The following is a 22,685-nucleotide window of genomic DNA, read 5'->3' on the forward strand; positions in this document are numbered from 1 at the left end:
GTCAACTTGATGAAAATTTTAAAAAACACGTCTATAAATAAACATAAAAGCAAAAGTGTAAAGAGGTAACAGAGCCAACGTAACTAGCTGCCAGCAGGGGCTGGCGCCATAGCAACAGAACATGGACCCATAATCAGAACTAGCCAGTCCACAGTCTGGGGCCCAGAACACAGGACCATCAGGACCAGTTAGAAGAGCCATTAAGCACATGGGCTCCCATGTTGAAAGTTCATCAACATCCTCCTGACGAGGAGGCGCAAATATGATCACATCACCCCTGTCCTCCGGTCCCTTCATTGGCTGCCCATCCACCACAGAATCCACTACAAAATCTGCCTCCTCACATACCAGTGTGTCCATGGAACAGCCCCGGCATACCTCACTGAGCTCCTTACCCCACACACCACCACAAGGCGCCTACGGTCCACTTTCACCCACACCCTTCACCAGCCCGTGACCAAGCTCTCCACAATGGGCGACAGGGCCTTTAAGGCAGTTGCCCCGAGACTCTGGAATGCCCTGCCAGAGTCCCTGAGGGCTCCCCAGAGTGTTGAGGCCTTTAGAAAAGGCCTAAAAACACATTTATTTTTAAAGGCCTTTTCAGACTAATTTGTTTGTTTGCTGTGTTGTTTTTACTATGTGAATGTTCTTTTTGTTTTTATCAGATTTTATTATTCTGTTGTAGCACTTTGAGGTTTCGCTGAAATGTAAAGTGCAATATAAATAAAATTTATTATTATTATTATTATAACATGTGTGATTGAAGTTTTTCTACATGAAGCCACAGCATCAGCACCAACCTCTACTACCTGGCAAAAATAAAATCTTAATGTTTATGGTTGTAAACATGAAAAAATGTGCAAAAGTTCAAGGTGTATTAGTACTTTCGAGAGGCACTATATATTTGTATTTTTTATATATTTTCATGAGTTGTTTTGATGGATTTCTTTTATTGAGTTATTGTCGTGTTTATGGTGTTGAGGCACATTGAGTTGCCTTGTGCATGAAATGTGCTCTACAAATAAATCTGCCTTTCCTTTGAGAGACATAAGGTCCGCCCTGACTCCAACAAAGTTACTTTATCTTTAGAATGACCTGACAGACGTGTGGAGGACGAGGAGCGACTCAGTGGCTTTAGTAAAGTCCAGATGTTGGTGATGTTTGAGGAACAGTTTAGTCTAGTGTTGCAGCTCTGTGAGGACACTCCTGATGTTTCATTGGTCTAAACAAAAACTACTGGATTTGTTGGATCTGTTTCTAACGCCCTGTTTGTTCTGATCTAATGAACTCTTCTTCTGATTCTCAGCAGCTTCATCATGGACCCACCTGGACCTGGCCCCGGGTCTAAACCCAGACCTAAACCTGCTCCCAGCTCTGTGTCTCTGAGAAGTGACCACTCCAAAGGCCACCCTCCTCACTTTAGAGAACCTCCTCCTGAAGACCAGAGGTAAGTCCTGCGTAAACCAGAGTCAGACCTGGTTTAGACCTGGTTTAGTCCTGGTGTGAGCTGTAGATGGTGAGTCCTCAGGAGGTCTGTGGAGGAGCTTCTTGTGAGTCTAAATGAGTCCAAAGGCGGCTGCAGTGGTCTCTGCTCAGTCTCTAATGTTTCTGTTTGTTGGTTCTCAGGGAGCCAGGCCCAAAGGAGCAGCTGGACGCCATATTCACGGTGAGTAGCCACGACTGCAGCGTGTGTGGGGTTCTCTGTGGGGCTCCTCACGTTCTCTCTTTGACTGAAACTCTTTAAATCTGATTCTATTCAGCGTCTGGAGGAGGACATCCTGACGTTTGTCAAAGAGCAGCTGCAGAGGCTCCACAGGCTCCTGGTCTCAGAGTACCCAGAGAGTAGCTCAGAGAGTGAGGAGGAGCAGAGCAGCAGAGAGGCTGTGCTGAACATCACCCTGGACTTCCTGAGGAGGATGAAGCAGGAGCAGCTGGCCGAGCGTCTGAGCTCCAGTAAGAACTCTTCCACATCTACATAACTTTAATAACTTATATTTGAGTTTGTGTCCAGTGAAGAGTTCATTGTTGTCTCTGTCTTTATTCAGGGAGTCCTGTTGGAGTTTGCAGAGATAAACTGAAGAGTCATCTGCAGCAGAGGTTCAGCTTTGTGTTTGAGGGCGTGGCTAAAGCAGGAAACTCCGCCCCCCTGCACCAGATCTACACAGAGCTCTACATCACAGAGGGAGGGGCCTCAGAGGTCAACCAGGAACATGAGGTCAGACACATCGAGACGGCGTCCAGGAAACCAGGAGCTACAGAGACCAGCATCACATGTGAAGACCTGTTTAAAGGCCCCGCCCACAGACGGCAGCCAATCAGAGCAGAGGAGACTGAAGGACAAAGAAAGGAAAGAATGAACCACAAGAAACACATGAAATCAATATTGGAAAGGGTATTTAAATCAGTTAAAAACGTTCCAATACAAATGAAAGTAGACCTGAAAGAGGATCGACCAATCAGAGCAGAGCTGACAGAGGAGGGACTAATCAGGACGGTGCTGACGAAGGGCGTGGCCGGCGTGGGGAAAACAGTGCTGACTCAGAAGTTGAGTCTGGACTGGGCTGAAGGCAGAGCCCACCAGGACGTCCAGCTGCTGTTCCCCTTCACTTTCAGAGAGCTCAATGTGCTCAGAGACACAGAGTACAGCCTGGTGGAGCTGCTGCACCACTTCTTCAGTCAAACCAAAGGTCTCTGCAGCTTTCAGCAGCTCCAGGTGCTCTTCATCTTTGACGGTCTGGACGAGTGCAGACTTCCTCTGGACTTCAGCCGGACCCGGGTCCTGACGGAGCCCACAGAGAGCGCCTCAGTGGAGGAGCTGCTGGTGAACCTCATCAGGGGGAGCCTGCTTCCCTCCGCTCGCCTCTGGATAACCACACGCCCCGCGGCGGCCAATCAGATCCCTGCTGAGTGCGTCTCCATGGTGACAGAGGTGCGAGGGTTCAGCGACCCACAGAAGGAGCAGTACTTCAGGCAGAGGTTCAGAGACGAGCAGCAGGCCACAGCCGTCATCTCCCACATCAAGAGCATCCACAGCCTGTACATCATGTGCCACATCCCAGTCTTCTGCTGGATCCTCTCCACAGTCCTGCTCCATCTGATGGAGACCAGAGAGAGAGGAGAGCTGCCTCGCACCCTCACCCAGATGTACATCCACCTCCTGGTGGTCCAGGCCAAAGTCAAGAACATCAAGTATCATGAGGGATCTGGGACAGACCTTCACTGGACTCCAGAGACCTGGGAGATGGTGCGGTCTCTGGGAAAACTGGCCTTTGAGCAGCTGCAGAAAGGAAACCTAATCTTCTACGAGAGTGACCTGAGCGAGTGTGGGCTGGACGCTGCAGCCGCCTCAGTGTACTCCGGAGTCTTCACACAGGTCTTTAGAGAGGAGCCAGGCCTGTACCAGGACAAGGTCTACTGCTTCATCCATCTGACTGTGCAGGAGTTTCTGGCTGCTCTTCACATCCATGAGACCTTCTTCAGCTCTGGGGAGAACCTGCTGTCCACACCACACTCCTCTGAGAGCGCTGAGACCTTCTACCGCTCTGCTGTGGACCGGGCCTTACAGAGTCCAAACGGACACCTGGACCTGTTCCTGCGCTTCCTCCTGGGCCTGTGTCTGCCGACCAATCAGAGCCTGCTGCCAGGTCAGCTGACTCACACAGGAAGTGACTCGACCAATCAGGAGACAGTAAAATACATCAAACAGAAGCTGAATGAAAAGGGTCTGTCTGCAGAGAGGAGCCTGAACCTGCTCCACTGTCTGAACGAACTGAACGACCACAGTCTGATGGAGCAGATACAGTGGTACATGAGATCAGGACGTCTCTCCAAGTTACGTTCTCCTGCTCATTGGTCTGCTCTGTCCTTCCTCTTACTGTCCTCAGACTCAGACCTGGAGGAGTTCGACCTCAGGAAATACCGTTCCTCAGAGACAGTTCTCCTGAAGCTGCTGCCGGTCGTCAAAGTCTCCACCAAAGCCATGTGAGTCCAGACTGTATTTAAACACTTGTGTCTTGGCTCTCGTCTCTAATCGTCCTCTCTGTCCTCAGTCTGAGCGGCTGTGGCCTGTCTCCTCTCAGCTGTGCTCCTCTGGCCTCAGTCCTCAGCTCCTCCAGTCTGACTCACCTGGATCTCAGTAACAACGACCTCCAGGACTCAGGAGTGGAGCTGCTGTGTTCTGGACTGAAGAGCGCCCCCTGCAGACTGCACACCCTCAGGTGAGACGCTCCCATGATGCACTCTGTCTCTGTGTCCACATTAGAGGCTAATGCTGTGTGTCTTTAGTCTGTCTGGATGTCTGGTCTCAGAGAGGGGCGGGGCTTCTCTGGCCTCAGCTCTGAGCTCCGCCCCCTCCCACCTGAGAGAGTTAGACCTGAGCTACAACCATCCAGGACCCTCCGCCGAGCTCCTGACCGCTCTATGGGCCCCTCAGGGGCCCCTGCACTCTCTCAAGTGAGTCCCCCCTGGACTCTCTCAGGGTCTTGTCTCTGGTCCATGGTTGGTCCAGGTCTGGTCTGGTCTACAGTAAACTAGACTTGTGTGTTTCAGGCTGGATCCTGCTGGAGAACAGTGGATGGTCCCAGGTCTGAGGAAATGTGAGTCTGTGTTATATTATTTTTTTGGAAATAACTTGAACTTCATCAGGTTTACATGATCTGTTTTTAGAGGAAAAATCTGCAAAGTGATAGATTTAATTTACAAATTATGCACCAAATCCATGCTCTTCTGAATATATGTGTCAGACTTATCACAGCTTATTACACATGAAAGAACTCTTCAGACACAGGAACAGGAAGTGATGTCATGAGTTGTGTTTGTTTCCTCAGATTCCTGTGAGTTTTCTCTGGATCCAAACACAGCTCAGAGGAACCTCCTTCTGTCTGAGGACAAACGGACTGTGACCAGAGTGAGAGAGGAGCAGCAGTATCCAGATCATGAGGACAGGTTCATGGACCAGCCTCAGGTCCTGAGCTCCACTGGCCTGAGGGGGCGCTGTTACTGGGAGGTGCAGAGGAGCGGGGGGGAGGTTAATGTAGCAGTGAGTTACAGAGGAATCAGACGGAGAGGAGACAGAGAGGAGAGTGGGTTTGGAGACAATGATCAGTCCTGGAGGCTGAGGATCGATTTTGGACGTTACTTTGTCCGTCACAACAAGAGAGAAACACTCTTCTCCACCTCCTCCACTCTCTCTGACTCAGGTGTAGTGGGCGTGTTCCTGGACTCTGAGGCTGGAGCTCTGTCCTTCTATGACATCGGCTCTGGTGGAAAACTGCTCCACATTCACACCTTCACCTCCTCCTTCACTGAGCCTCTGTTTCCTGGGTTTGGGCTGTGGGATGAAGGTTCCTCTGTGTCTGTGTTAGATCTGAGGAGAGCGCCCCCTGGTGGACCTCTGTGACTGAACTCTTTTATGACACACATTTGATTGACAGCTGTAAGGACCAATCACAGCTGGCTCCGCCTGTAATCACTGATTCACTGTTGAAATAAAACACGTCTTTATTAAATCATCACTTGTGTGTTTGAGGCTCTGACAGATACAGGTGGAGCCGTCGCCCTGTTACCGTGAGGTCGACGGTTCACATCTCAGTCTCACCCGCACTTACTCTGTCAATGAGCAAGACACTTCACCCCAGAGGGTCAGTGGTTTAAAGTATTATTCAGTGTTTGGGACTAAAACCAGGTAGAAACTAAGCACTGGAGACAAAAACTATGTATTTCATGAATCTTCTTCATGCCCTCATAGCCTTATAGTTTTAAAGTTGCTTATTTTGATCTAAATTCTGTGTTTTATGTTTTATGTTGTACGATTGTACCGAGAAAAAATCCTATTTTGTGAACCTGTTCTCAAACAATGGCAATAAAAACTATCCTGATTCTAAAATTTTGTGATTTTACGATTATTCACGATTATCGGCCTGGTGAAAGGAAACAACTCATGTTTTTAGTTTGTGCTTTTTAAAACTGAAACTTGAAACATTCACTGTTTCTCAAAATAAAAAAAGGAAACAAAGTGTAAGACAGTGATAACGACGGGTTTGAGATCATACACCTGCCAGTATAATCTCCCCTCTTTAAGGCCAAAGCAGCTGTGGGTGTGGAACGTGCAGATGTTACGGTGGTGGGACATATAGAGGGACAGACTGACTCATATTATACAAATAAACTTACATTTTCTTATTAGGTTTGGTTTAATTTGTGAGGAGGTCTAAACCGAGACCTAAACCTGCTCCAGCGTCTCTGAAAAGTGACCGCTCTAAACTCTGACTGTCCTGTCTTTAGAGAAGCTCCTCCTGAAGACCAGAGGTGAGACATGTTCTCAGGACACACAGGTTCCCCTCAGACTCTTCCTTTAGTCCTGGTTCAGAGACACAATAGACGAGGTGGTGAAGAAAGTACATTCTTAAACAAACAGGCTCATGCTTTACAAATAAATGCACCGTCTGGGCTCCATCCATTACTGCTCCATCTGAACCTCTCCTCTGCATCATCTCCACTCACACCAACTTCATGTCCTCTTTCACTACGATCAACCTGCTCCTGATTCTTCAGCATTCACAGATGAAGTGCAGAGTCAGAGTTAGAGCATCTTCTCACTGTGTCGGAGCGCCCTCTGGTGGATAAATATGCAGGATTACTCAAACTCACTGAGAAAACCTGCCCAGACACAGGAGGAAGAAGTCACAGGACACACAGAAACATCAATAGTCAAAATATTCGTCATTTGAAAACACATTTTATTAGAATCATGTATTTATTTGTCCTTCGTTAAAGCATGAAGTTAAAAGAACTTGTATTTTTCCAGTAAGAGCCCAGAGCTGGAAGAGGCGTCTCTCCTGCCTGATGGTGAATCTTCTTCTGCTGTTGAGCCATGTTTTCCAAATTACATTAAAACAACTCATCAACCGTCGACTGTTCTGTTCAAACGGACTCTTCTTCTGATTCTCAGCACCTACAACATGGACCCACCTGGCCCTGGGTCTGAACCCAGATCTAAACCTGCTCCAGCTCTGGGTCTTTGAAAAGTCCTCGCTCCAAACACTGGCCTCCTGACTTTAGAGAAGCTCCTCCTGAAGAGCAGAGGTAAGACCTGCTTTACAGACAGACCTGACAACAGACACTCCCTTTAATTTAACATTTATTTATTTAATTACATGAAGCTGGAGAGCAGAGATGTTTGTACCAGATTGTAGCTTTTTAATCTCCATCTGTAGCACTAGCGAGGTGTTTTAAACCACAGAAGCTTCAGTAACAAAGCCAGACAGTCAGTGCGGGTCCAACAGCCCTAAGGCAGAGTTTATTTACCATCAAACACAAATACTAAACATGGCTGTTGAACTGGAGCTGTAGTGGTGTGGCCTCGAGCTGGGGTGGGAGGGGTTTACTCAAGGCCGTGGGAACCCAGGGTGCTGAGGGCGCCGCAGCACCCCCTGGTGGATAGTTTGTGAACTGCAGGTAATATTAACCTCTTAGATCCCACCTGAACCGAGCACATTTTCTCCAGCTTTACCCCAATCCAAAAGCTTCTGGAAAAAAGGTGAGAAAATAGCAACAAAACCGAGACGAAAACAAGGATGAAAATGTGAAAAAAGTGAGAAAACATTGACGAAAAAGTGACAAAAAAATGACAAAAAATGGACAAAAACTGATAAGAATTTGACAAAAAAATGCGAATAATTTGACGAAAAAGTGACAAAAAATTGACAAAAATTGACAAAAATGGAAAAAAAAATTGACAAAAAAGTAAGAACGAAAAAGTGATAAGAATTTGACAAAAAAGTCAAAGTCAGAGAAAAATGAGATGACAGCCCAACAAAAAAATGACAAAAATGGACAAAAATTTGGAAAAAAAAAGTGAGAAAAATGTGACGAAAAAATGACAAAAAGTGATAAGAATTTGACCAAAAAAAACGAATAATTTAAAGAAAAAGTGAAAAAAATCTACAAAAAATTTACAAAAAATGGACAAAAATTTGGCAAAAAAGTGAGAAAAATGTGACAAAAAAGTGACAAAAAAAATTCAAAAAATGACAAAAATTTGACAAAAAATTATAAAAATTTGACGAAAAAATGACGAAAAATGACAAAAATGGAAAAAAAAATGACAAAAAAGTGAGAAAAAAATGGACGAAAAAGTGATAAGAATTTGACAAAAAAATGCAAATAATTTGACGAAAAAGTGACAAAAAATTGACAAAAAAGTAAGAAAAAAATGGACGAAAAAGTGATAAGAATTTGACAAAAAAGTCAAAGTCAGACAAAAATGAGATGACAGCCCAACAAAAAAATGACAAAAATGGACAAAAATTTGGAAAAAAAAGTGAGAAAAATTTGACGAAAAAATGACAAAAAGTGATAAGAATTTGACCAAAAAAAACGAATAATTTGACAAAAAAGTGAAAAAAATCTACAAAAAATGACAAAAAGTGACAAAAAATCTACAAAAAATAATTTGGCAAAAAAATGAGAAAAAAATGGACGAAAAAGTGATAAGAATTTGACAAAAAAATACGAATAATTTGACGAAAAAGTGACAAAAAATTTACAAAAAATGGACAAAAATTGGGCAAAAAAGTGAGAAAAATGTGACGAAAAATTGAGAAAAAATGGATGAAAAAGTGACAAAAAAAATTCAAAAATGACAAAAAATTGACAAAAAATGACAAAAATGGAAAAAAAATTGACAAAAAAGTGAGAAAAAAATGGACGAAAAAGTGATAAGAATTTGACAAAAATGTGAATAATTTGACGAAAAAGTGACAAAAAAGTCAAAGTCAGACAAAAGTGAGACGACTGCCCAACAAAAAAATCTGATGTGAGGAAAAAGATCAATTTAGTTTTGTAGGTCTTAGCTTTCAAATGAGGCGTTACACTGGCCTACAGGATTTGGGTGAAGCTGAACTGGAGAAAATGCTCTCGGTTCAGGCGGGAGTTAAGAGGTTAATAAACAGGATTTATGTACAGAAAAAGTATTTTGGGGGTACATTTTGTCCCTCAGCGCCCCCTCACTAAAACATCTTCCCACGGCTCTGGGTTTACTATTAGTGACAAACAAACACAAGGTTAAACACAAACAAACACCATTTCCACAACAGAAATCACCCATATATACATGAGCCGCCACCACCAACACTACAAATAAAACCAGCTCCTAAAGTGAACCCCTGTCCCGCCCGGCTGTAGCTCGATTGGGTCCACACCAACTGGGGAGATCTTGTTTAAGTTAAATAACACAGTAAAGTAAAACTAGCTCAAAAATAAACGGCCACCAGCACTGAGCCTATAAAAGCACAGTGCGATTAGTGAATATAACAGAACAATTGACAATTAAAAGCATCCCTTCATTGCAGGCCTGAAAACATCTGCCCCTGGCCATGATGGAATAAGTGCTTCTGTTATTACTATTTCTGAACCACTTTCTTATATTTTTGCATTATCTATGAAAACTGGCATCGCACCTTCTGAATTAAAAACAGCTAAAGTTGAACCTTTGTATAAACATGGTGAAAATGCGTCCTTCTCAAATGATCGTCCTATTTCCATTTTGCCATGTGTTTCATTAAAATCTTGGAAAAGCTTGTTTATGGAAGACTTCATCAACACTTAAGAACAATATATTATATAATTACCAGTCCGGATTTCGCAAACATCATTCATCACACACGGCCCTTATTGAACTAGTGGATAGAATTCATAGGGCTTTGGATAAAAAGGAATTTGAACTTTTTGTCTCCGAGGGCCAAATGAAAAAGTGCCTGTGAGTCGCGGGCCAAACACGACAATGTCAAGCACGAAAAACACATACTGCAAATTATAAAGTTACTTTATTTTATTTACTTTTTATTTTTTCAATAGCTTACATTTGCATTTGATTCTATCTATGCAAATAACACACTTTTGTCCATTTTTTAATCACATTTTGGTCATTTTTTGTCACATTTTTGTGATTTTTTTCATCCATTTTTATCACATTTTTGTATTTTTTGTCAAATTTTTGTCATTTTTTTTGGTCATTTTTTCATCATTTTTTTGTCAATTTCTTGTGACATTTTTGCTACTTTTTCATCAATGTTTTCTCACTTTTTTGTCACATTTCCATCATTGTTTTCGTCTCAGTTTTGTTGCTATTTTCACAGCTTTTTTCCAGAAGCTTTTGGATTGGGGTAAAGCCAAACTGGAGAAAATGTGCTCGGTTCAGGTGGGAGTTAAGGGGTTAAAACGAACTGTAGCAATGTAGTGCAAAAAAAAAAAAAAAAACCTGTATCTACATCGCCTACAGTAACTTTACCTCATTTGTTAACTCAAAGAAAATGCCACATTAGATTATTTTGAAAGTGTCAGTTCAGCATCAATTCTTTTATAAGTCAGTTTTTAACTCTTGTTGATGTAACAACCTTTGCAATAAAAGTTGGAAAACTGTGAGAGTTGATGCTACGACGCTCTGTGATTGATAAATACCAAAACACCACAACAGTGTTTCCTCAGCTTTGTGAAAGGAGTGAAACAGCGCCCCCAATTTGACGCTGGTGGTCAAAAAGTGTACTGCATCCATATTTACCATTGAGAATGAATGAAAGAGAGTTAGTATTAACCACACGCAGCGGCGGGCCAAATTTGGCACCCCTGATCTAAAGTTTTCGACGCCGTAAACCACGATATTCTGCTTCAAAAACTGCAGAAATACGGATTCAGGGACAATGTCTATATCTGGCTCTATAATTATTTAACTAACAGAGAACAGTGTGTCTGTATGAACAATGATGAATCTAAAAGGAATTCCGTGGAGTATGGTGTCCCACAAGGTTCAATTTTGGGACCATTGTTATTTATTATCTACATTAATGATTTTGCTTCTGTTTCTACGACCACCTTTCCAGTTCTTTTTGCTGATGATGCCGATCTATTTATTTCTGACAGGGATTTAAAGGCTCTGATTAAAAATGTAAATCATGATCTTTATCTTGTTTGCTGGTAATAAAACATGTGATAAAGATCAAATCAAAATGTATATTAATAATGAAGAAATAAACAGTGTCATCGACATGTTTTTAGGAGTTCAGATTGACGATAAACTGTGCTGGAAGGAACAGGTGGAAAAAGTTTGCAAAAAGAAAACTAAGTCTATTGGAATCATAAGTAAAGTTAGAAACCTAGTAAATCGTAAATGTCTGTTAACACTTTACTACAGTCTTATTTATCCCTATTTAGATGATGGTCATATTGTTTTGGGGAAATACTTTCACCACTTACCTAAACACAATGTTCATTCTACAAAAGAAGTTTGTCCGTAGAGCGACTCTTTCCAAACCTGATGCTCCAAAGCACCTTTGTTTTTTAAATGAAACTCTTGAACATTTTTGATATAAATACTTTAATGACTTGTACCTTTGTATTTCGATCACTGTATGATGAGGACTGGCCTTCGTATATAAAACATGATTTTATGCATAACCATCAGGTTCATCGTTATTCTACAAGGCCGGCTCTAAAACGGCCCCTTCATCTGCCGTTATATAAAACATCTGGTGATCAAAGGTCAGTCAGATATGATGGAGTTAAAGTCTGGAACAGACAGATCCATCTTCTGGATTCATCCACCTCATTATACATGTATAAAAACTAACTAAAACATACATTAATGGCTGAGTATTTGTGCTGAGTACAGAGCAGAGACTCATAAAGGAAAGGATCGTATGAGTATTGTATATTTGACACATTGTATTTGTATTTGACTCTGTATTTTTGTACTATGTAGTGACTTAGCGTGGGTTTACATTACTCTGATTATTACTTCACTGTTTACTTGGGAGTGGTGTTGTTATCAGCCTATAGGCTTCTACCTCTCCCATGCACATGCTATTATCATTATTCATTATTTTGTTGTATATTCATACATCTGAATGGATGCTTTTTATGTTCTTTTTTTCTTCTTTTTAACTAGTTATGCTAAAGTGCTAAATAAATAAATACCTTTAAAATAATACAAAATAATTCACAATGTCAATGTTTTGTTTACAATAAAAAGATCCTTAAACCTAAACAGTTGTTCAGCTCAGAAAGCAGCGTGTGCACAGGCCTGCTCAGAAAGAGGAAGTCGGCGTGTGTAGCTCCTCCCTTTATAGACTTATTTATTTATTTATTTATTTGAGCATACATTTTGCTCAAAAGGAGTAGGCTGAAGCAAAAGCTTATGAGCGCCTACCCCCAACTCAAAATGATGAACTTTTCATTTCTCATAGTATAATCAGTGTAAACAAAACAACAACAAGGAACAATAGCAAAGAAACAAAACAAAAAATGAAGAACTCGTTTCTTTTCAGAACAGCTTTTTGACTCACAACCACTGTATGAGCTATTCACATAATAACAGAAGCAAACACTATTACACTATTACTATTTCCTGCAAGATTGCTACAAGCAAGTAACAAAGCGACCATTCATATATTTCTTTCAGTTTCCAATGCCAAATATCAGCCACGTTCACTAGTTTTCATGACATAAGGGCACATTAATGCACGTATTATAGTCCGTGTTCTTGTTGCTCCAGTTGTCATTACCAGGCTCAACACAATTTTAATCTATGTGCATTTTTAATGTATTATTATTATTTATATATATTTTATTAAAGTAAAACTTATGTGATGTGATCACATGACCAGACCTGTCCCTGCCGCACATCTGTAGCTCATTACTAAAAATCTAAATAACAGGAAGAATCAGAGATCAGACACAATCAGACTTGTCCTCTGCTGGAGAGTTCAGTTCATTTATTAAAGCTAAGACTTCCTGCACTTAAATGAAGGGAACAGGAGGAGCGGTCACATGACTCCAGGTGTAACAGGTCTGACCGGTGAGAGAGGGAAAAGATTTAGAGACGACGCTGACGCAGTGAGTTTGTTTTTATGATTCCTTAGAGTTTTCTGCTTTATTGTGTCCAAATAAAATGATTGTTTAGTCCAGTGGTTTCCAACCTGGGGGGCGGGCCTGTCTACAGCATGTGCAGGGGGGGCTTCAAGGAAGAAGATTAAGAACCAGTGTTTAAGTCTGTGTTTAGTCAAGATCCAGGTGAAGTTTGGGTTTAGGCCTGGAATAGACCTGCTTTGTCCTGTTTGGTCCCAGATTGTTTCTCATAGTTTAGTCCTTGTTTGGTTCAATGTTCGACCTGGATAAATCCTGGTTTAGGACTGGATTTACACCTGGTTTATCTTCGCTTTAATCATGGATTTGTCCAGACTCAGACCAAGTGTTTCATAATCCGGACTCAGAGGGTTTTACTTTACAGGAAGTATAAAATAAAGGGAAATGCAGTTGAGTGTAGTGGACGCAGGGGACCAGCAGGGGGAGGCACAGACCGCATTGTGAGGAAGCTGGCCACGACGGGTCAAAATGGGCAGGCTGACTTAACAAAGGTAGACTTCTCACCAGACATTTATTACTCACGCAAAAGGAACTTCTCTGACACACAGATGTCACATACAAAATGGCCCCCAGTGACTAGAAGCAGTCAGGTTTTATACCTCCCCTAATGGGAAAGGACCTCCCATAGGTTAAGTACCATTAGTTCATTGAGTTCCAACAATAACTTTATCTGGCAAGTGATCCTTGTACATAAAATGAACAAGTTTAAGTGTTCAAAACAACAAAGATACAAATCAAAATCATACACAAAAGGAAACACAAAGCAAAGTTTAACCAGTTTCCTCCTGTCACATGGTCCAGCCCAAGATTTTAAAATGGCCGACACAGATCACGCCCCTTCATTTCTCACCAGGTGGTGCAGGTAAATGTCTGAGTAAATGAATAAACAAAGTTTTAAATGGACAATGTGAAGTAATTATCAATAAAATGAATCAGGGGTTATTGTTGACTGGCGTATATTGCAAATGAAACAAACAAAGCAAAATAACCAAAACACATTATAGGACAAATCCACTTTGTCACACACATCATGGACCAGACTTTCTGCAAACCAGTTTTTCTTAAACAGCTGCACAGAGACTCTCAGGGGGAAACAAGCACAAGCTTAATCAACTAAGATTAAAGCCATTTTTAAAATTAAATTAAATTAAAAACACCAGTTTGAAGAGGTCTCCAGCGCGTGACGGTGGAGTCTTCCTGTGGGAGGGGCTTGAAAATATAATGGTCACATGACCACATTTGTGTTCCGTTGGCGAGATACAGGGGGTGTCTCACATTACCACGTTCTCCCCCAGGCACGCCACACTTTTCACTTTTCTATTTTTTGAAAAATAACAGAATCATGGATCATTTTGCTCTCACTTCACAGTTGTCTGTTCTTGTGTGTGAACTTTCAGTAAAAAATTAAAAAATAAAATCTTTATGTTTATGGTTGTAAACATGACAAAATGTGCAAAAGTTCAAGGTGTATTAGTACTTTCGAGAGGCACTGTACATATACTTGTAATTCTTATATATTTTCATGAGTTGTTTTGATGGATTTGTTTTATTGAGTTATTGTCGTGTTTATGGTGTTGAGGCACATTGAGTTTCCTTGTGCGTGAAATGTGCTCTATAAATAAATCTGCCTTTCCTTTGAGAGACAAAAGGTCCGCCCTGACTCCAACAAAGTTACTTTATCTTTAGAATGACCTGACAGACGTGTGGAGGACGAGGAGCCGCTCTGAGCGACTCAGTGGCTTTAGTGAAGTCCAGATGTTGGTGATGTTTGAGGAACAGTTTGAGTCTAGTGTTGCAGCTCTGTGAGGACACTCCTGATGTTTTATTGGTCTAAACAAAAACTACTGGATTTGTTGGATCTGTTTCTAACGCCCTGTTTGTTCTGATCTAATGAATTCTTCTTCTGATTCTCAGCAGCTTCAACATGGACCCACCTGGACCTGGCCCCGGGTCCAAACCCAGACCTAAACCCAGACCTGAACCTGCTCCCAGCTCTGTGTCTCTGAGAAGTGACCGCTCTAAAGGAAACCCTCCTCACTTTAGAGAACCTCCTCCTGAAGACCAGAGGTAAAACAGGCTGATAAAATAGTGAGACCAAGTACAGCATGTTTGTCATTGGAAGAAGTGTGAGCTGCTCCTCAAACAAACAATAAACAAGTCTAGTCTCACCTGGACCATCCAAGTCGGGGAGAGCGGGGTAATGTGGTACAGTTTTTACATTTGCTCCCCTCGAGCTCAGCTAAAATTATACATCAGTAAAATGAACACATTTCCCATTAATTCAGGATGTTGCCCAGCTATGGAAATGATCAGCAGGTCTTGTGGTGGGTAAAGTGTTCATGTGACTCACTTTACCCACGGGGTAAACTGAGACAGACCAGAGAAATCACCGGGGTGAAGTGAACCTCTTTAGAAACACATAATGACACATGTTATAACTATAAAAACTATACTGACAAACACACATTCACAAACTAATGCTGGACGAGTAACAGAATCATGGGGATTTTTTTAAATGTTTGAAAGTGATCAAAAGTCAATGAAATACAACATAATATAACTCAAATTGTATTCTGAACATTCACAGTGTGAGTGTCAGAACAGCTGGTGTCTGGGGGTCGGCACGAAGGGTGATCCAAACCAGCGAGTAGCCGACAGACACAGCCTCTGGGTCAGAACATGGACCTATAATCAGAACTAGCCAGTCCACAGTCTGCGGCCCAGGACACAGGACCATCAGGACCAGTTAGCAGAGCCTGGACTCAGGACACAGGCCTGACCCACCTGGATTATTGTCTCACTTTACCCACAGCCGCCATTTTAGAAAGAACGACATCTCTAGCTGTTGCATCGTGGCCGAAATAACTTTGCACAACACCTCAAAGTTTAGTTAAATCTTTACTGGGCTTTTTGCATAACGTGTGAACAGTACAAGCACATTGCTTCAGTACCTCTTCTTCTATATTTCTAGCTCTGAACATAGCTTACAGTAGGTAACATAAGGCTAGTTTGCCCTCTATTGGTTAAACCGTAGAATAACATTCAGTACAAGCATAACATTCGAGCATCAAGCACATGGGTTCACATGTTGGAAGTTCATCAACATGTGTTTTTTAAGTTTTTCTACCTGAAGCGATTTGTTTTGACACAACACTTGATAACTTTCTCATCAAGAAAATGTACTTTTACATGTGATAAACACATTTTTGTTAAAAAAACATACTTACCACAGCATCAGCACCAACCTCTTCTACCTGGCCAGTGTGGAAAGGGAGGGGCTTGAAAATATAATGGTCACATGACCACATTTGTGTTCCGTTGGCGAGATACAGGGGGTGTCTCACATTACCCCGTTCTCCCCCAGGCACGCCCCACTTTTCACTTTTCTATTTTTTGAACAATAACAGAATCATGGATCATTTTGCTTTCACTTCACAGTTGTCTGTTACTTGTGTGTGAACTTTCAGTAAAAAATTAAAAATAAAATCTTTATGTTTATGGCTGTAAACATGACAAAATGTGCAAAAGTTCAAGGTGTATTAGTACTGAGAGGCACTGTACAAATTTGTATTTTTTATATATTTTCATGAGTTGTATTGATGGATTTGTTTTATTGAGTTATTGTCGTGTTTATGGTGTTGAGGCACATTGAGTTTCCTTGTGCGTGAAATGTGCTCTATAAATAAATCTGCCTTTCCTTTGAGAGACATAAGGTCCGCCCTGACTCCAACAAAGTTACTTTATCTTTAGAATGACCTGACAGACGTGTGGAGGACGAGGAGCCGCTCTGAGCGACTCAGTGGCTTTAGTAAAGTCCAGATGTTGGTGATGTTTGAGGAACAGTTTGAGTCTAGTGTTGCAGCTCTGTGAGGACACTCCTGATGTTTTATTGGTCTAAACAAAAACTCCTGGATTTGTTGAATCTGTTTCAAACGCCCTGTTTGTTCTGATCTAATGAACTCTTCTTCTGATTCTCAGCAGCTTCAACATGGACCCACCTGGACCTGGGTCTAAACCCAGACCTAAACCTGCTCCCAGCTCTGTGTCTCTGAAAAGTGACCACTCCAAAGGAAACCCTCCTCACTTTAAAGAACCTCCTCCTGAAGACCAGAGGTGAAACAGGCTGATAAAATAGTTACAAAGTACAGCATGTTTGTCATTTGAAGAAGTGTGAGCTGCTCCTCAAACAAACAATAAACAAAGTCTAGTCTCACCTGGACCATCCAAGTACTGACCAGGCCCTTCCCTGCTGAGCTTCCAAGGTCTGACGGGATCAGGCAGAGCAAAGGCGGGACGGCCATCATTATTCAACCAAATATAACTGCTTAAGATTATTATCTAATGTCCATGGATGGCAAGAGTTCAGCAGCAAATTTCAAATAATCATCATAAGCAATAAGGTCATATTTCAATCATGTAACTATTAAGACATCATAATACTTCTCACATGAATCTCACGGTTTGTCTTTTAAAATCCGATAAAAGCTGCACGGCTTCGATGGGTCAAATGCAGAGAATACATTTCCCTATGGAGACAATAAAGTACACATGAATCAGAACCCAATTCTCTTCAGTTCAGTTCAGTTTGTAAAGAGTTCGAAGCTGTGGCTCAGCATTAACATACAAATATGAAACTTAAATCCTACCCTGTAAAAAGACTGATCTTCTGATTCTCAGCTGCTACAACATGGACCCACCTCGACCTGGCCCTGGGTCCAAACCAAGACCTAAACCTGCTCCCAGCTCTGTGTCTCTGAGAAGTGACTGCTCTAAAGGAAACCCTCCTGCCTTTAAAGAACCTCCTTCTGAAGACCAGAGGTAAGTCATGTTCTCAGGACCTCACTAGGGTCCCCTCAGAATCATCCTTTAGTCCTGGTTCAGAGTCAGACCTGGTTTAGTCCTGGTTTAGTCCTGGTGTGAGCTGTAGATGGTGAGTCCTCAGCAGGTCTGTGGAGGAGCTTCTTGTGAGTCTAAATGAGTCCAAAGGCGGCTGCAGTGGTCTCTGCTCAGTCTCTAATGTCTCTGTTTGTTGGTTCACAGGGAGCCAGGCCCAAAGGAGCAGCTGGACGCCATATTCACGGTGAGTAGCCACAACTGCAGCATGTGTGGGGTTCTCTGTGGGGCTCCTCAGGTCCTCTCTTTGACTGAAACTCTTTAAATCTGATTCTATTCCAGCGTCTGGAGGAGGACATCCTGACGTTTGTCAAAGAGCAGCTGCAGAGGCTCCACAGGCTCCTGGTCTCAGAGTACCCAGAGAGTAGCTCAGAGAGTGAGGAGGAGCAGAGCAGCAGAGAGGCTGTGCTGAACATCACCCTGGACTTCCTGAGGAGGATGAAGCAGGAGCAGCTGGCCGAGCGTCTGAGCTCCAGTAAGAACTCTTCCACATCTACATAACTTTAATAACTTATATTTGAGTTTGTGTCCAGTGAAGAGTTCACTGTTGTCTCTGTCTTTATTCAGGGAGTTCTGTTGGAGTTTGCAGAGATAAACTGAAGAGTCATCTGCAGCAGAGGTTCAGCCGTGTGTTTGAGGGCGTGGCTAAAGCAGGAAACTCCGCCCCCCTGCACCAGATCTACACAGAGCTCTACATCACAGAGGGAGGGGCCTCAGAGGTCAACCAGGAACATGAGGTCAGACACATCGAGACGGCGTCCAGGAAACCAGGAGCTACAGAGACCAGCATCACATGTGAAGACCTGTTTAAAGGCCCCGCCCACAGACAGCAGCCAATCAGAGCAGAGGAGACTGAAGGACAAAGAAAAGAAAGAATGAACCACAAGAAACACATGAAATCAATATTGGAAAGGGTATTTAAATCAGTTAAAAAGGTTCCAATACAAATCAAAGTAAACCTGAAAGAGGATCGACCAATCAGAGCAGAGCTGACAGAGGAGGGACCGATCAGGACGGTGCTGACGAAGGGCGTGGCCGGCGTGGGGAAAACAGTGCTGACTCAGAAGGTGAGTCTGGACTGGGCTGAAGGCAGAGCCCACCAGGACGTCCAGCTGCTGTTCCCCTTCACTTTCAGAGAGCTCAATGTGCTCAGAGACACAGAGTACAGCCTGGTGGAGCTGCTGCACCACTTCTTCAGTCAAACCAAAGGTCTCTGCAGCTTTCAGCAGCTCCAGGTGCTCTTCATCTTTGACGGTCTGGACGAGTGCAGACTTCCTCTGGACTTCAGCCGGACCCGGGTCCTGACGGAGCCCACAGAGAGCGCCTCAGTGGAGGAGCTGCTGGTGAACCTCATCAGGGGGAGCCTGCTTCCCTCCGCTCGCCTCTGGATAACCACACGCCCCGCGGCGGCCAATCAGATCCCTGCTGAGTGCGTCTCCATGGTGACAGAGGTGCGAGGGTTCAGCGACCCACAGAAGGAGCAGTACTTCAGGAAGAGGTTCAGAGACGAGCAGCAGGCCACAGACATCATCTCCCACATCAAGAGCATCCACAGCCTGTACATCATGTGCCACATCCCAGTCTTCTGCTGGATCCTCTCCACAGTCCTGCTCCATCTGATGGAGACCAGAGAGAGAGGAGAGCTGCCCCGCACCCTCACCCAGATGTACATCCACCTCCTGGTGGTCCAGGCCAAAGTCAAGAACATCAAGTATCATGAGGGATCTGGGACAGACCTTCACTGGACTCCAGAGACCTGGGAGATGGTGCGGTCTCTGGGGAAACTGGCCTTTGAGCAGCTGCAGAAAGGAAACCTGATCTTCTACGAGAGTGACCTGAGCGAGTGTGGGCTGGACGCTGCAGCCGCCTCAGTGTACTCCGGAGTCTTCACACAGGTCTTTAGAGAGGAGCCAGGCCTGTACCAGGACAAAGTCTACTGCTTCATCCATCTGACTGTGCAGGAGTTTCTGGCTGCTCTTCACGTCCATGAGACCTTCTTCAGCTCTGGGGAGAACCTGCTGTCCTCACCACACTCCTCTGAGAGCCCTGACCCCGAGGAGAACCTGCTGTCCTCACCACACTCCTCTGAGAGCCCTGAGTCCTTCTACCGCTCTGGTGTGGACCGGGCCTTACAGAGTCCAAACGGACACCTGGACCTGTTCCTGCGCTTCCTCCTGGGGCTGTCTCTGCCGACCAATCAGAGCCTGCTGCCAGGTCAGCTGACTCACACAGGAAGTGACTCGACAAATAAGAAGACAGTAAAGTACATCAAACAGAAGCTGAATGAAGAGGGTCTGTCTGCAGAGAGGAGCCTGAACCTGCTCCACTGTCTGAACGAACTGAACGACCGCCGTCTAGTTGAGATGATAGAGACAGTCATGAGAAAAGGACGTCTCTCCTTGTTAGATTCTCCTGCTCTGTGGTCTGCTCTGTCCTTCCTCTTACTGTCCTCAGACTCAGACCTGGAGGAGTTTGACCTTAGGAAATACTGTCCCTCAGAGACAGCTCTCCTGAAGCTGCTGCCGGTCGTCAAAGTCTCCACCAAAGCCATGTGAGTCCAGACTGTATTTAAACACTTGTGTCTTGGCTCTCGTCTCTAATCGTCCTCTCTGTCCTCAGTCTGAGCGGCTGTGGCCTGTCTCCTCTCAGCTGTGCTCCTCTGGCCTCAGTCCTCAGCTCCTCCAGTCTGACTCACCTGGATCTCAGTAACAACGACCTCCAGGACTCAGGAGTGGAGCTGCTGTGTTCTGGACTGAAGAGCGCCCCCTGCAGACTGCACACCCTCAGGTGAGACGCTCCCATGATGCACTCTGTCTCTGTGTCCACATTAGAGGCTAATGCCGTGTGTCTTCAGTCTGTCTGGATGTCTGGTCTCAGAGAGGGGCGGGGCTTCTCTGGCCTCAGCTCTGAGCTCCGCCCCCTCCCACCTGAGAGAGTTAGACCTGAGCTACAACCATCCAGGACCCTCGGCCGAGCTCCTGACTGCTCTACGGGCCCCTCAGGGGCCCCTGCACTCTCTCAGGTGAGCCCCCGCTGGACTGTCTCAGGGTCTTGTCTCTGGTCCACGGTTGGTCCAGGTCTGGTCTGGTCTACAGTAAACTGGACTTGTGTGTTTCAGGCTGGATCCCGCTGGAGAACAGTGGATGGTCCCAGGTCCGAGGAAATGTGAGTCTGTGTTTTATTCATTTTATGGAAATAACTTAAACATCATCATTATCTGTTTTTAGAGGAAAAATCTGCAAAGTGATAGATTTGATTTACAAATTATGCACCAAATCCATGCTCTTCTGAATATATGTGTCAGACTTATTACAGCTTATTACACATGAAAGAACTCTTCAGACACAGGAACAGGAAGTGATGTCATGAGTTGTGTTTGTTTCCTCAGATTCCTGTGAGTTTTCTCTGGATCCAAACACAGCTCAGAGGAACCTCCTTCTGTCTGAGGACAAACGGACTGTGACCAGAGTGAGAGAGGAGCAGCAGTATCCAGATCATGAGGACAGGTTCATGGACCTGCCTCAGGTCTTGAGCTCCACTGGCCTGAGGGGGCGCTGTTACTGGGAGGTGCGGAGGAGCGGTTGGGGGTTTGATATAGCAGTGAGTTACAGAGGAACCAGACGGAGAGGAGACAGAGAGGAGAGTTTGTTTGGAAACAATGATCAGTCCTGGTGTCTGAGGATCTATTATGGACGTTACTCTGTCTGTCACAACAAGAGAGAAACATTCCTCTGCTCCACCTCCTCCTCTCGCTCTGACTCAGGTGTAGTGGGCGTGTTCCTGGACTCTGAGGCTGGAGCTCTGTCCTTCTATGAGATTCGCTCTGGTGGAAAACTGTTCCACATTCACACCTTCACCTCCTCCTTCACTGAGCCTCTGTTTCCTGGGTTTGGGCTGTTGTTTGAAGGTTCCTCTGTGTCTGTGTTAGATCTGAGGAGAGCGCCCCCTGGTGGACCTCTGTGACTGAACTCTTTTATGACACACATTTGATTGACAGCTGTAAGGACCAATCACAGCTGGCTCCGCCTGTAATCACTGATCCACTGTTGAAATAAAACACGTCTTTATTAAATCATCACTTGTGTGTTTGAGGCTCTGACAGATACAGGTGGAGCCGTCGCCCTGTTACCGTGAGGTCGACGGTTCACATCTCAGTCTCACCCGCACTTACTCTGTCAATGAGCAAGACACTTCACCCCAGAGGGTCAGTGGTTTAAAGTATTATTCAGTGTTTGAGACTAAAACCAGGTAGAAACTCAGTACTGGAGACAAAAACTATGAATTTCTGAATAATTTTGTGGAAGAAAAACAGAAGCGATGAGTGGGACAAGGGACAACTCGAACTTATTCTTTTAAACTTCATTCAGTTCAGCCACATTGAACTAAATCGTGTATTACTGGTATTTGGGACAAACATCATCTGTAAATATTTAGCCATATCAAACCAAGGACTAAACCACAGATAGAATATACAGCAGCCACTTTTAAGAAAGTGTCTTGGTCTCGGTTAATATCTGATATCGGCCGATACTCAAACCAAAGTATCGGTATTGGAAACAAAAAAGCTGGATTGGTTCATCTCTCCATAAAACTAAGGTAAACCTTCTGAATCCTCTGTGTGGCGTATGTTGGAGAGTGAACTGGCTTTAGTTTAGTTTTGAAGTTCATCATAAATCTCTAAAAGTCAAATCCAAACATATTTTCCTGATCATTTATGAGTGATGATGAGGTCCTTTATCTGCCGTATTTATCCACAAACTCTGACCTCCCCATGTCAGAGCCCCACTACAGGAGAACTGGGAGTAGAAAGCCAGGTGCCCTACCATGATGAGGTCGGCGTACGCGGGCAGGGACTGGCTGCGGCCCCAGGGTCT

General features: G+C 43.9%; 1 protein-coding gene and 1 long non-coding RNA gene across 2 annotated transcripts in view; both read left to right on the forward strand.

Moving 5' to 3' along the window:
• Positions 1-22,685, forward strand: part of LOC306966347 — a 347,602-nt gene that overhangs the window by 63,349 nt on the left and 261,568 nt on the right. The window lies entirely within an intron of this gene.
• Positions 1,317-21,774, forward strand: LOC306966671 (uncharacterized protein; the record flags this gene model as incomplete). The annotated part of the gene is given in 20 exon segments (XM_079561484.1): positions 1,317-1,447; positions 1,627-1,666; positions 1,761-1,953; positions 2,046-2,319; positions 2,491-3,981; positions 4,050-4,217; positions 4,285-4,452; positions 4,549-4,595; positions 4,827-5,394; positions 14,799-14,832; positions 14,834-14,985; positions 16,897-17,031; positions 17,959-17,998; positions 18,094-18,286; positions 18,379-18,636; positions 18,808-20,362; positions 20,431-20,598; positions 20,666-20,833; positions 20,930-20,976; positions 21,200-21,774. Coding segments are annotated over 20 exon segments (6,405 nt in total).

The sequence above is a fragment of the Gobius niger genome, assembly GCF_951799975.1.
Source record: "Gobius niger genome assembly, chromosome: 8".
NCBI classification, from domain to species: domain Eukaryota; kingdom Metazoa; phylum Chordata; class Actinopteri; order Gobiiformes; family Gobiidae; genus Gobius; species Gobius niger.